This window comes from Abrus precatorius, unplaced genomic scaffold (genome assembly GCF_003935025.1).
Source record: "Abrus precatorius isolate BTA unplaced genomic scaffold, Abrus_2018 Scaffold8, whole genome shotgun sequence".
Taxonomy (NCBI): domain Eukaryota; kingdom Viridiplantae; phylum Streptophyta; class Magnoliopsida; order Fabales; family Fabaceae; genus Abrus; species Abrus precatorius.
In genome coordinates this window covers 23,203,502-23,217,450 of record NW_020874428.1, presented here as the reverse complement: position 1 = coordinate 23,217,450, position 13,949 = coordinate 23,203,502, and the positions used below count along the sequence as shown (strand labels likewise).

At 30.2% G+C, this 13,949-nt stretch overlaps 1 protein-coding gene across 1 annotated transcript; it reads right to left on the bottom strand.

Moving 5' to 3' along the window:
* Positions 1-6,629: 6,629 nt before the first annotated feature.
* On the bottom strand, positions 6,630-8,544 carry LOC113846044 (protein phosphatase 2C 37-like). The gene is made up of 4 exons (XM_027473862.1): positions 7,936-8,544; positions 7,532-7,846; positions 7,196-7,301; positions 6,630-7,077 (listed from the first exon to the last, which is right to left on the bottom strand). Exons 1-4 carry the CDS (start codon positions 8,386-8,388, stop codon positions 6,737-6,739), a joined length of 1,215 nt encoding a protein of 404 aa, XP_027329663.1. The 5' UTR covers positions 8,389-8,544; the 3' UTR covers positions 6,630-6,736.
* Positions 8,545-13,949: the final 5,405 nt, after the last annotated feature.

Sequence of the window (13,949 nt, the reverse complement as noted above, 5' to 3'; positions counted from 1 at the left end):
GTCATGGCGTTGGCAACATTTGGTAATAGATTTGAATTGTGGGAACTGTTCCATTTGACCAGAATAAACTTGCCAATGATTAAGCAACAACAGAGAGGGGGTAGGATAGAGTTGCCTCCACTTTGTCTTTGACATCAACCACCAGAATCTGATGCTCCTTAGTAAAAGGTTATATCAAAGTTTGTCATATGCTTTCTTGTTTATTAATTTTGGGTGAATGGTTTTTCAAACTATCATTTCCCCCACTTCCCCATTGCCAAAACCATTATTCCTTGTGGATTGTAAGTATATTTAGGCAATTATCAAAAGTGGTTCATTCACTGTCAATCTCGTCATAAAAGCCCTGGGTGTTTTAGATTTCTGGTTACGTGTTTCTAGAATAAACATATCAGAGAATTTACATGAATTTCTACAATAAAATAAAGTTAATTAATTTTTAAAAATTAAATTTAATACGTATCTTAATTTAACCTCGGTAAATTTAACAAAGTAGCTTGACGTTCTTGTGTTATGAAAAGCTCTATTTAAGAGACTAAAAGTTAATTAGAAGTGTACGAATTAGTTTTTAAACTGAAAAACAAACAAATGTTTGATGATTTTAGCATCCCTAATTTCTTTCTACCAATCCATATGATGAACCCAAACATATTGTTAATTTCTTGCGTAATTAGATACTGTCACCCTGTTTTATCCATTATGGCAATTTGATTGAGACATTCTTTCTAATCGATTCCGAGCTGAAGTTTGGATAGAATAATGTTATTGTAGCAAGAGCTAAATATATATCTTATCCTATACTATGCCAAAGGCAGAATGTGAATGTGGCTTATGCATGTCCTTAGCTTACCCTGTGTTTCTTGTTTCGGTCTTATCCTCACGACGGTTCGTTCACACCAAAACAGAGTTTTTGGATACATGAAACTAAAACTACTAGGTTAAGCCGGCACAACTAAGAGATAATAGAGAGTTATCAAATTAAGTTATAAGTCAAGACAAGAGAAAATATCATATTCTGATAGAAAAAAAATTATAATTTTATTCTTAATACTGTCAGATATATTAGTCCATTGTTAAAACTCTTTAAAAAAATCACTTTAAGAACCTGAATAAACAGAAATATTAAAACAACTCAAATCATATATATGATTATGTGATATGTAGATTATTTGATGATAAAGGGTGACAGACAGAGCTTTTTTTACCTGCTTTGCTTCTGTAATTTGTATTTAAAGTTTTTTTTATTAATTTTTTAAAAATTTAAAAATTATTAATTTATAAAATTAATTTATTTTATTTAAAAAAATTTAATATTTTTGTAAGTTTTTAAAAAATTTCATATTTTGGTAGATAATATTTTGAAATTCTTTATTTAAATTAGTTTTCCTGATTTTGTGGTGTAAAATTTTATTATATTCAATATGGGTATAATTGATTTGTTTTAAAATGGTTATATATTTAAATTTTATTATATATAATTTATTTGAATTAGTGACAACTAGAAATTGTAAATAAAAATCAATCTTAATTTTTTAAAATTTAAAAGTGCTCTCTAATCTTTAACTTTTTTTTGTACACTCTATCTAATAAAAATTCCATTTTTCTTTGAAAAATATTTGTGTGACTTGTATGCACATTTAGGAGAGCTAAGTTAGGTTCTCTCAGCTGTCCCTTCTATCATGTATAGAAATTGGAGTGGACCAATAAGCTGGATTGGTTGTATTGTTGAGTCACGAAACTTTTAAAATATGTTTGATGAAAACTTTTTGGGTGGCAAACTACTCTAATCATGTCTGATTTTGTTCTGTGCTCACTTCTTCTCATTGTGACTCAAACGTTCTTTTACCTCACAATCACGTGATATAATATATATTTCAAAGGTAGTAGTTAAGTCTCAGGCACCATTTGAGGATGTCAAGTTGCAGAGCAACAACTGTCCTTTGTCCATTGCCATTTCAAGAAAGCTTCAAAAACAAATCCTAATTTCCAAACTAGGTAAGCTAATCACTCTTAGAAAATGTTAGTTATTATATCAGTTTGTGTTAACGTGTGCACACGTGAAGTTAAATCTATATGAATTTGGTTTTACTAATTTTATTTAAAAGTAACTTCAAAATAACATATTTTATGTTTATAAAAATTTTATTTGAAAATTATTTTAGAACAATTTAATTATCATTTTCAATTAACATCAAAATTAAACTTTCTTCACACCCATATAAAAGTACAAACATGGTGTGTGTTTAAAAAAATATAAAAATTTGAATGATGTTAATGATAGAAAATGGAATGGTGGATGGAAATAGTATATGAGCAAAAGGGTATAAAATCGGAGCAGATCTAGTCCAGCTAAGAGATGGTGACACTAAAAAAAGAGACCAATGCTACGTGTCCACCTTTTCTTATGTGTATGTCAGCCCCACATGTTTTTTTATTCGTGCAATTCCACACGAACCCATTCCCAATATATATTCGTTATTTCCTTTTTCATCTTCAATTTCTTTTTAACATTTTGTTGATAATTTTTTTTAACAAGGAACAGTATTATTAACTGTTAACTATTTGCCAAGTAAAATTAACATAAATAAAATGTTCCACATTTTTTCTTTCAATATAAGTCTCTTCCTTCTTCAGATGAAGCTTTAAGTATTAATAATTATTGAGAGATCTATCATTTATCCATCCACGGCACCTTCATCTGTAATAATAAAGTGCCCTCTCAACAAAAATTATTATCATTATTACAAATAGAAATGATAATTTCAAATAACTCTAATGCAAAAAAAAATTTTAAATATTTTTCATTAGTTCATGTAATAAAAGCCATAATTTTGTTATGATTTTGTAAAGTGTTAGGATTTAATAGTAATTTTTTAAATAGTTAAAGATAATAATTAAACTTAAGACGTGATCCTCAAAGTATTTAAAAGTTTATAATTACGTTTTTATACTTGACGAAATTTTAATAAAAATGTAGACTCAATTAAAAATATTTAAAATTTCAGAGATCTAATCACGACTTTTTAAAGTTAAAAAAAATATTTATAACTTTCTAATAAAACATAAGGACTTACATTGTAATTTAACCATTTATAAAAAAATGAAATAAATATTTAATTAATTTGTAACTCCCTAACTTTTGAATCCCAATATCCTAACATCATAATAAGTATTTAATTGATTAAATTTGAGCACTAAAACTCTGTCAAATTTTAACGCACATGGATCCCAAATTGTGTGAACTCGAGACTCTTGATTAATTTAAAATAGTATGATATTAACTAATTTATGTGCTGAATGATATAATCAAATAATTATTAATCTAAGTAAATTATTTTATTATCCGTGTCAAATAAATATTAATTTTTTAATTAATTATCTAAACGAAAGTACTTATGAAAACTCGTTGATGACTAGCTAATCAATTGAATTAATTATAAACAACGTTTGTCAAAAATAGATAAGATAAAGCAGCTAAAAGTAAAAGAAAGATGACAAATAAAATAACTATTCTAATTGAAAAATGTTAACTAATACATAGTTAAAAACTATTAAAATGATTTATTAAAGTAAAAAAAATTGTTAAAATCAACTTAACTTTTATCACTTGTACATATAAGATCAAATATTTTTATTAAAATATAAATAAATAGTTAACAATTTAAAATTAATAAACGGCCTACAGATGAGATTCTTAAAATTTTGTGAGTGAAAATAAAAAAAAATCAATTATAAATTATAATTTTAAATGTTAAGTAGTATACATAAAAAAGTTTACAAGCTAATAAAATGATTTTATTTATTAAATATTTTCGTTTTGCTCAATAAATTTAATTTTAAACTAAATCAAATCAACTCTAATATAATTAGAATGACTTGTCAAATACTCATTTGTACTATAGATATTGCATCCATTAAATATACCAAAAGTCCTAGAGAAAGTATGACAACCACACTCTACTAATTTAATACTCATTTTTTTTACCCATTCCTTGTATAAAACGTAATATCTACCTGTAAACTAACGTTGCTACTATAAACGACGCAATTAAAAATGTTTTCTCTTTTTTTATTCCATTTTGCTGGTGAGAGAAAAAGACATTAGTTTCATGGCTCTTAAATCTTAATCATAGCGAGAATGTTGGGCATTTTACTTAATTGTGGGTATTTTCTTTTTAAATTTATTAAATTATTGTAATTTAAAAAATTCAAAATTGTGCAATTAATCATATATGATTAATATAATTTTTTTAACCATCTGAATTGCTCTAAAAAACATCACAACTAATTTATATAAAAAAAAAAAAAAGTAATACTCATAAAATTGAACTTATTTTATCTTAGATTTTTTTTTTTTTTATGTTACACTAATCTAGTAATTATAAAAAGAAAACTTCGTTTAAGTGTTTAACTGAAAAGACCCACATATTGCTTGAGCATTGGTAGCATAATATCAGTGGGAACAGGATAAGTACTGTACTTACGGTATGGTGGTAGATTGATATACCTTTCCTTTTGCAGTCTTAATTTATGTTAACTTAGTATAATTTTTTTATCTTAATACAAAAAAATTAATTTATTATGTTAATTCGAGCTTAAATTTCCGAAAAAAAAATAATTGTGCTACAAAATTATCAAATATGAGAAAAACATGCTTATCCATCCTTCTCAGTTCCCATTCCTCTCAATTAATTTTCCCTTCATTTCCACCTTATCCCATTCTCCTTCAACGACTAGATACTTGTCAACCTTTATGTTGCCCCACTGTTGAGGGAGCTAAAATGTGTACGAGAATATATATATATATATATATATATATATATATATATATATATATATATACATACTATTTTATATAAACATCGAAACTAAGAATATTATTTGAATATTTTAAAAATATTTATTATTACCTAAGGACGATATTTATTCTTATATTTGTCATTAAACTTGAATGATATTTAGAATTTACGTTCACTTTATCTAGCGTTTGATACACTCAAATACGATGTTGACCTCCAAAAGAAGAATGGGTCACTGCTTGAGGATGTACATGACACGAAACCAATGATTAATGAATTCTTTTTTCATTTCATATAAATCACTCACATGCACAAATTGTTCATTTCACATTGTATCGTTAGAATCCCACTGCACTCAAGTTCCGTCATATTCATACTGCTCACTACATCTTATTCAAAAAGCAAAACCACACCACCAACAACAAAAAAATATACTTAGCTGGAGGCATCATAACGAAGCAATACAAAAACAGTTCCTCAGGCCTAATGCATAATCTAACAAAACTGGTAATAAGATCCTCCTAAGTTATAAAGAGTGGATCACAGCAGAGTATAAAATATTTTAATAATATATCAAATGTCTTAGTGTGTATATGATGGACCTAATTGGGTGTTATCTAAGCGGTTCTTTTCTTACATGAAAAGTTTATTATTATTATTAAATTGAGCATAACATCCACATTAAGATTAAAGAGGAATTGAGATTGTGAGCAAGCCACACCACTCAAACAATGTACCCAGAGACTTAGTTGATGTGCAACTTGCTTTCACAGCAGAACTTGAATAATGCTCTTGGTTTATACCATGCATTGGGCTAGTGAATTGTTCAATTATTACTTCATCTTATCTACTTCGAACTTATCCGACGCCATTTGATCGATACATCCACGCTTTTATTGGCTGAAATTAAAGTTGTTGAACAAAGTTGGGGTTTTTCAAATCGTTGAGGTAAAGTGAAAAATTGATGAAGACCAACCTCTGCTGGGTAAAAGAATTACGAAAGGGGTTAAAAAAGCAACGATAGACTTGATAAATTAAGTAAGCAATAAAAAAGTGAAATAGTACTTGAAAAAATCATTTTGGTGACCACTATTAAAAAGTAAAAAGTGTATATTTTTGTCTAAAGAAAAGAGCAAGCTCAATCATATGTATTTATTCTCTCCCTTGCCTGTACATCATTATAATATTATCGCATGAGAAATGTCAAAAATGGTTTCTGAGTAACTAATGGATCTGAACAATAGGGATTGACTTGGGTCAATCCACATGCCGGCCTTCTCTTTTTAATGAAAATAAGTAGAAAATATAAAATAAAATAAATGATGGATAACAGTTATAAAAAAAATATACATAAGAGAACTTGTTAATTTAAAAGTAAATAAAATAAGAAATTTTAATTTATACAAATAAGATCATATAAACAAAATACAAATATTCGACCCATTTTTATATTAGATCACTACTTTTACAAGTATCGATGATTATAGGGAAAGATCTGAATAGGAATGTTAGGATCTTCACATTCTGGCTATGGTAAGCCACAAATACAACGTTCCACTTCCACCTCTGACAATCCAAAGCAAACAAAAGAATTGGCTAGATTATGGATCCAAAGCTGAATTCATCATAGATTTCTTGATATGCAAAATAAAGGTGTCTAAAACGGCCAATTTACGCCTTGGTTGACACACTGTGTTTCCCCTACTCTGAAAATTTCCTATAATGTGTTGATCATTTACCAAATGTTACAATTTTCAATCCTCCCCTTTGATTAAAAGAACTATTATTCAATTACAATCACAAGGAGTCAGCCCACCCTTTTTTTATATTCTTTTTGGCAATAACAAAACGGAGGCGTCAACCGCACCGTGCCCATTTTAGGTTTTGGGCGGTTAATTAGTATTTTTTATATATATTTTTTCTCCCAATGAATTAATTAATTAATTCCTTTCCTTTTGTTGTTGATCTCTCCTCAAATCAACGACCACCGCGCTCACATTGTCCGTACTTTGCCTCACCAGCGCCAACTTGGTCAGCAAAATGGACGCGTCGGAGCACGCCTTGTCGGAGCAATCCACCGCCACGTTTCTACCCGGAGACCCCGGCGGCGACGCCAGTTTCTGCGCTTTAAGACACATCCTCACCACCTTGCATGCGGTGTCGTTTTGGACCGTGTCCCACAGCCCATCACTGCCTAGAATCAAACACTCATCGTCGTCACTCCGTTCTGTTACGGTTACCTCCGGTTCCGAAATAACATACGGCTTCAAATAATTGTCCCCTGCAAAACCACCCAACAAAATAATTCAGAACCATCCAATGCTACAATGCGCCGAATGTTAAAAATACAATTAAAAGTAATTCTTTTAATTGGCTATCATGCGCACTCACTCACTCACCTATGGCTCTGGACATGGCCAACACCCCAAGCACTCTAGGACCATCCCAGTAGATCACGCGCCCTCCCGCGTTTTGGATCCGAACCAACTCGTCGGGTCGGTCAGGCTGCCAGAAATGGATGCCAAAACCAAAAAGGTTAGTGCACTTGCCGAAAACAACAAACTTTTCACCACCACTCGCCACTACCACTAGTGGAACCAACACAATCAAACCAAATGATTTGCGCGTGTACGGAACGTGCCAACCACATAATTTCAATTCAATTGGCTCCACAACCAAATTCAGATGCCAACCCAACAAATGAATTAAATAAAAATTAGAGTATAAAATCTCACCTTATGATCGTTGGAGAGTGGGATGGCTACGCTGTTCCGGCAAAGAACGGCGCGTGAGTCGCCACAGTTAGCTACGATTATCTTTTCCGGCGTGACGACGGCGACGACGGCGGTGGATCCGACGGCGTCGCAATGGGGAGTTTGGAGCTCGCACCTGCAAGATGGGGTCTGGCTGCTATGGCTCCAACTTAACACCTCCTCATCCATGCGAGCGAAACACTTCTTCATCGTTGATTCCCATTCCAAATTCTCTTTGGTTTTTCCAACCTCTTCCTTCACAATCTCGTGTAGCCTCTCCTTGCACATGGTCGCCACCTGAATAATAAAAAGAAAAATTAATTAGTAAATTAAGAAACCAGATCTACCATCATGCAAGAGTAAAAAAATTGAGTATTTTTAATTACGTGTGAGCATCCATGACCGTCGAAAACGCCAAAGAAATGGAACCCGTTTTTATCCTGAGAACCGTTTTCTTGACAGAACCATGGACGAATCGAAACAGCGTCTTCCATGTCCCTCCTCCGCCCACAAACCGACGTTACCCCATACCTCGGACGCTCTTCAACAACCCTCGAGTGCAACAAAGAATTCATCGAACAATTCGGAAGCGACGCAACTTCAACTCCCTTTTGTTCGCAATTCTCAACCGCGTTTTCGCACTCTCGGGGAGGCGCCAGAGAGGTGCACGGATCCAGCTTCTGGCGCTTCCGGCTACTATCGGGCGGCGGGATCGCCACGTCAGCTATGAATTTCAAGGGAAGCAAGTCTAAACTCCGACGAGCGGAAGGCCGCGAAGTGACCTCGATCGGAGTGGGAGTCTCTCCGTCTCCAACAACACCACAGCAAATCCCAGCCATTCCAAAAAACTTAGAACCTTCGCTTATAAAATGAAACTCTTATAACTAATGAAACCGCGATGAAAATTGGAAAAGAGGAGACACGAAATCACGAAAAGCAAAAGAAAACAAGTATCACGGTGTTGGAAGAATGCACGAAACGAACGAAAGATCGATTGAAATGGCGTTAGGGGAGAAGCTTTTCTAGAGAGAGAGAGAAGAGGGGCACGTGGGGGCCACACACCCTGCCCGTCACCGTCACGGGCATCACCCCGACACATACAGTTGGTATGACGTCGAACCATTTCATCTAAGATTCAATCTCCACCCTTCATCTCATCACTACCTACTTCTGATTTCAACACGTGCCAATCTCTTTCCTCGTCGAACACGTGGCCCAATCGTAATGCTCCACGGTAGGTCGAAACTTGTTTCTTTTCTGACACGCATGTGGTCCTCTACCAATACTCTCTCTCCACCCGCTAAATATTTTCCCCCTTCGCATTTATGTTTCTTTCTTCTCTCTCCTCTTGATGTTCCCACGTGGCGACATCGTAAAATACGAGATTCTTGTTTGATTCTGATCTCCCACCGTATACGCTTCACATTCTCATTACAACAAGGTTCAAATATTAGTTGTATTTTGGTTATTTAAAGCTTTGTGGTATTTGAATTGAATTTAATAAATGAAAGAGTTAAAAATAAAATTGAAGAGCGTGAGAAGAAAAGAGCGGACGCAGGTGATGAATTTGCGTGGAAGGTTTGAAGGGTGAGATCGTTTTCCTTATTCAGGTCGTTCCGATTGTCCAATGAAAACGATATACGTAACAAGGGAGATGATGACACGTGTTTGATCGCATGTCAAACCCGATTGACGCTTACATCGATATCTGAGGTTCCCAAAATCGCTTACGCGCCGCGTGGCCACTACTTACGTGGAGCCGAAAGTCCCATTGTTCCCCTTTCGTCCAATTTGTAAATTAATGCTAGTTTCTGCCGTCCACTTGCTAATTACACAAAGATTAAGGCCTTAATTATTGTTTATGGATATTCATTCCGTCACTGACACCTGTCCCATGTGTTGTTCTCTCCTCCAATCAAGATGGAGGAATATATATATACACATGTAATTCACCTATTCAGTTTCTACTTTATAACCTCTTAACTCTGTTCAATAAACAATTTACAACACATCATATAGATTATATAAACATTGTTTTAAAATATTTATTTTGTCAATACCTTCAATTCACTTATTTTTATGATATCTCTTGCGGGTTTCGGTTTCTCCTTGATCTCGTTGCTTAAGTGGAACAATCATAGTCCACATATTACAATCAATTTTATTTTTTTTAATTGAGTCTGTTTAACGAAAGTCGGCTTTAATGACGCTGAGTGAAAGGGTCATCGCTTAACAAGTAAAAGTTATTATAGGCTCTCAAAAGCTCATATCGACATACAGGTTTAGCACTTTGATGTCAATTCTTTATCACTTAGGAATATAGTATGTTTCAAAGGTTGAGTTGTTCGTCCATTAAAACGGTACGTAAACTGAATTTTGAATTTAGAATGTTGTGAGATAGTTCGGATCTATATTTGATGTGAGTTTTAGAGCATTAAAAGGATTTTTTCCTAATACAAGAGGACTGATGTGCCAATTATCGTGTCCACGATAAACACTGAGTAGTATACAAAATTAATAAAAATAAAATATTTATTATATTGAATATAAATTATAACAATATTTTGTTTTTAATAAAATTCTATTATTATTAGATACTTAAATTCAATTTTAAATTTTGAGGTTAATAATTTTTTATCAACATGTATGCACAATAAATAAATGAATAAACTATATTAAAATTATATTATTTGATATTATTAATGTATTAAATTCTTCAATTATTAATAAAAAATATTATATCAAAAATTATAATGTATTTAGTAAACATGATTTTATATATATATATATATATATATATATATATATTATTTTTTTTTGTTCTAACTTATTTTATAATTTATTTGACGCGTGATATAATAAGCCTATTTTATAGGTTTATCTTCTTTTTTTTTTTATTATTATTATTATTATTATGAATTTTAACATACCATGTTAAAAATTTAAAATAATTTAATATATTTATTTGTTATTTTGATATACATTAAATGTAAAATAAAGACTATTCTATTCTTACTTTATTATGTTTTTATTTAATTTTTATATTCTATTTTTAAGAGTTGGAATCTTTAAAAAGGTTATTAGAGTCAATTTGCTCATTTATCAAATTGACGAAAAAATATTTTTTGAATTATTTTATTAAATAGAAATTAATGATATCATCTCATCTATTTAAGTTATATGCAAATAAAAATTTAAATAACAATATTTTAAGTTATTAATAGAAAGATTAACATGTTTCATAAAAAAATTTAGATTATATTTAATAACTTGTTTTTTACATATTAAATGAAATCTATTAATTTTTTTTTAAGGAACTATATTAAATATTCGTTTAAAGTTTTCTTTACGTGTCATTCTTATATATTTGTATGTCTAAAATCCAGCTTCGTGGCACTGCAAATTTCCCACGAAAAGTTTAACGTATCTCTACAACGTTGCCACGAGAAGGCAAACAAACATACACGCGTAAACAAGAGTTGAAGTGTAGACAAAGGTTACGGCTAAAACGGTCTTATATTTTAAGAGCATATACCAATAGGAATAGGACCATTATATAGGAATTCAAATCTATTAATCGTTTTTGTCTCGATTATCTTTTGAATAATTATATTATTATTATCATTATTTATTTTCTTTTACTGAAGTGTTATTTAATTAGGAAATAACGAGATAAACAGCGTGTTATACTTTGTGAGTCTACAGCGACAACATGTTGAGCATACAATCTATCTTCATTTCTCCTCATTAGTGTAATTTTAAATATAACGGTTAGTATTACAATGAAAAATTTTAAACCCTAAACTTCAAAATGAAAAAAAATAGAAATATATTTATTTAACATATTTTTAGTTATTGGCTAAAATTTATTAAAAATTTAAAAAAGGCTAAAACTATAGGGATTTAATTAACTATTTGATAACAAAAAATATAATAACTGAGGGGTTATATTCAGCTGTGGGAGAATAAAACGTTAACGTTCATTAGCAGTTGAATATGTAATATAAAGGAAAATGTAATTTTGGAATTTAAATTTATAATGCATTCTTTTTCGTTGTTCATCCCATGTATTTTTTCAAACAATCGAAACGAAATTCCTTTTTCGTTAAAATTTTTAAACAATGAAATGATATATATTTTTTAACATTTTCAAGAAACATTTGAAATAATTTATTTAAACTTATAAAAAATAACTTATATTTAAAAAAATTAATTTTTTCTGGCAAAACTTGCCAATAATTTATTTATAAAAAATTATAGTATAATTGATGTATAAGTTAGCGTTTAATAAAAGCTATAAAAAAATATTTAACTAAGTTTTTATCGGTCTTTTATACTATCAGAGTCTAAATTTCTGAACCAGTCGACTGTTAACCACTACTTACCATTCTTGTGAAAATTCCTTGTCATTCTTAACAATGGATATTTAGTTAGCTTGTCTGAAATGGAGATAAAATTTAAATGTGCCAAATTAAAATTGTAAAAGCTTAGTTAGATCTGATTTTTGAAGCAGAGAATTGAATATGTGACTTATTTATTGAACATGAGTCATTTTTTAAGACATTATCTAGTTTTCTTAAAAGTCGGGTTTGACTCTAACGAATAACTTAACTTATTTTCACCCTAAATCCAAAAATAACTCTCTCAATTTTGACAATATTTTTCATTTTTTCTATTTATATCTTATTATATTGCACAATTTATTATATCTATCACTTAAATCTTTTATACTTCTGTCCTTGTCAAAATGTAAACATCCATGAAAATGTTTTTCCTTCTTATTTTGGGTCCACAAAGTGATTCCATCTTTTATTTTTGGGTTGAGAAAGTGACTCCATCTTGTATTGGAAAATATGTACGCTGAAACTGTGATAAGTGGGCTTCTTATCGGGCCTTTGCAGATCTAAACATGGGCTTGCGAAAGTGTACCTTTGTATCTTGTCTTCCATGGATATATCTGTCGTCACATAATTCTGAAAATTTATTCCATTATTTTGAACGTTACCCAATTTGTCGATTAGCAAAGTGGCCTTTTAATCGTTTCGTATGAAATCATATTATTTATGGATTGTAGTGTGTATGCGTAATGATTCAACTATCTCAATCCTAGCGAAGTTGGGATTAATCTTGGATATCAAAGTATCGCTTCCCCTCCAATGGTGCTTCTTCGCTATCATGAATGGATGTGTCAGTTTCACTGCAATCAAACATATTACTTTGAATGACCTATAGACCAAATACAAGTAAAATAAAGCAGAACATAACTTTGTGAGGGCAAATTATTATTTTATTTTTTTAGAATCATATAATCAACTCCATAAACACAATTTTATTGGAGTATAAAAGAAATGAATCTATCTTCATTTTTTTAATAATATTTTTACTATTCAAGGTGTTTTTAAAACTCATCCTTTTTATTATTATTGACGGAGCAAAAGTTAAAAAAAAACACACAAAAGACTAACTATTCATCTTAAGAAAACAAAGATAAGCTAAGAAAGGAGAGAATAAAAAATTAGCTCCATGAAGATAAGCTAAGAAGGGAGAAAATAAAAAAACTAACTCCATAAAAATAAGTTAAGAAGGGAGAGAATAAAAAACTAACTTATATCCATACCTGAGAAGTACAATTAACTAGACATTGCACATAGCAATTAATTTATGTAAAATATGATAGATACTAACTTTCTTAATCGAACAGACAAGAATCTTGATTTCTATAATAATTAGATATAACTTATGATTTAAAAAACATTAAAATTAACTAAAAGAGTGACTAATTTATAATTTATTTAAACTAAAACACTTTCTAAGCTAAGATTTTTAACTAGTCTAAGCCCTATTAAAAAATTTCAAAGTTCAAAGTGAATAATACAATAATAATCTAATTTTTTATATATAAAAATAGCATAAAATTTGTCTTGATCATTTCTAATCAATCCTTTACATATAGTCAACTCCTGAACTCTATGAATTATACCATCCATATTTAGCTTGAATTGCTAGAAGAGAGGAGGAGTCTAACACACACTTGCAGGTAGGTGAAAAATAATCATATGTAATATACTTAATGCGATAATTCAGTTTACAATTTTTTTTAAAAAATAGAAATTTTTTAATAAAAAAATCATCCTTCTTAATTTTATTTTATTTTATTTTCATTCCAACTTTGTATTTTTTAAACTTAAAAAAATAGAAAAAGTGATTTAGAATTAAAGAATTAACAAACGGTTGGGATTTAACCAAAATTAACAGTTAGGAAGATTTTATCATTACTTATTTTACCCGAAGTTGACTAAACATCTTACTGAAATAATGCATATATATTATTTAAGGATCGTTTATCAGAAAGTAATTATTTGTCAAAAAAAAGAGAGTAAGCTTTAGGTGTTTTTTATAT

Bases quoted from the DNA above. Each gene is read 5' to 3' on its own strand.
- LOC113846044 (XM_027473862.1), bottom strand. From the start codon at position 8,388: ATGGCTGGGATTTGCTGTGGTGTTGTTGGAGACGGAGAGACTCCCACT. The intron at 7,302-7,531 runs GTGAGATTTTAT...CATTTCTGGCAG, and splicing joins CACTCTCCAACGATCATAAG to CCTGACCGACCCGACGAGTT. The intron at 7,078-7,195 runs GTGAGTGAGTGA...GTGGTTTTGCAG, and splicing joins GGCCATGTCCAGAGCCATAG to GGGACAATTATTTGAAGCCG.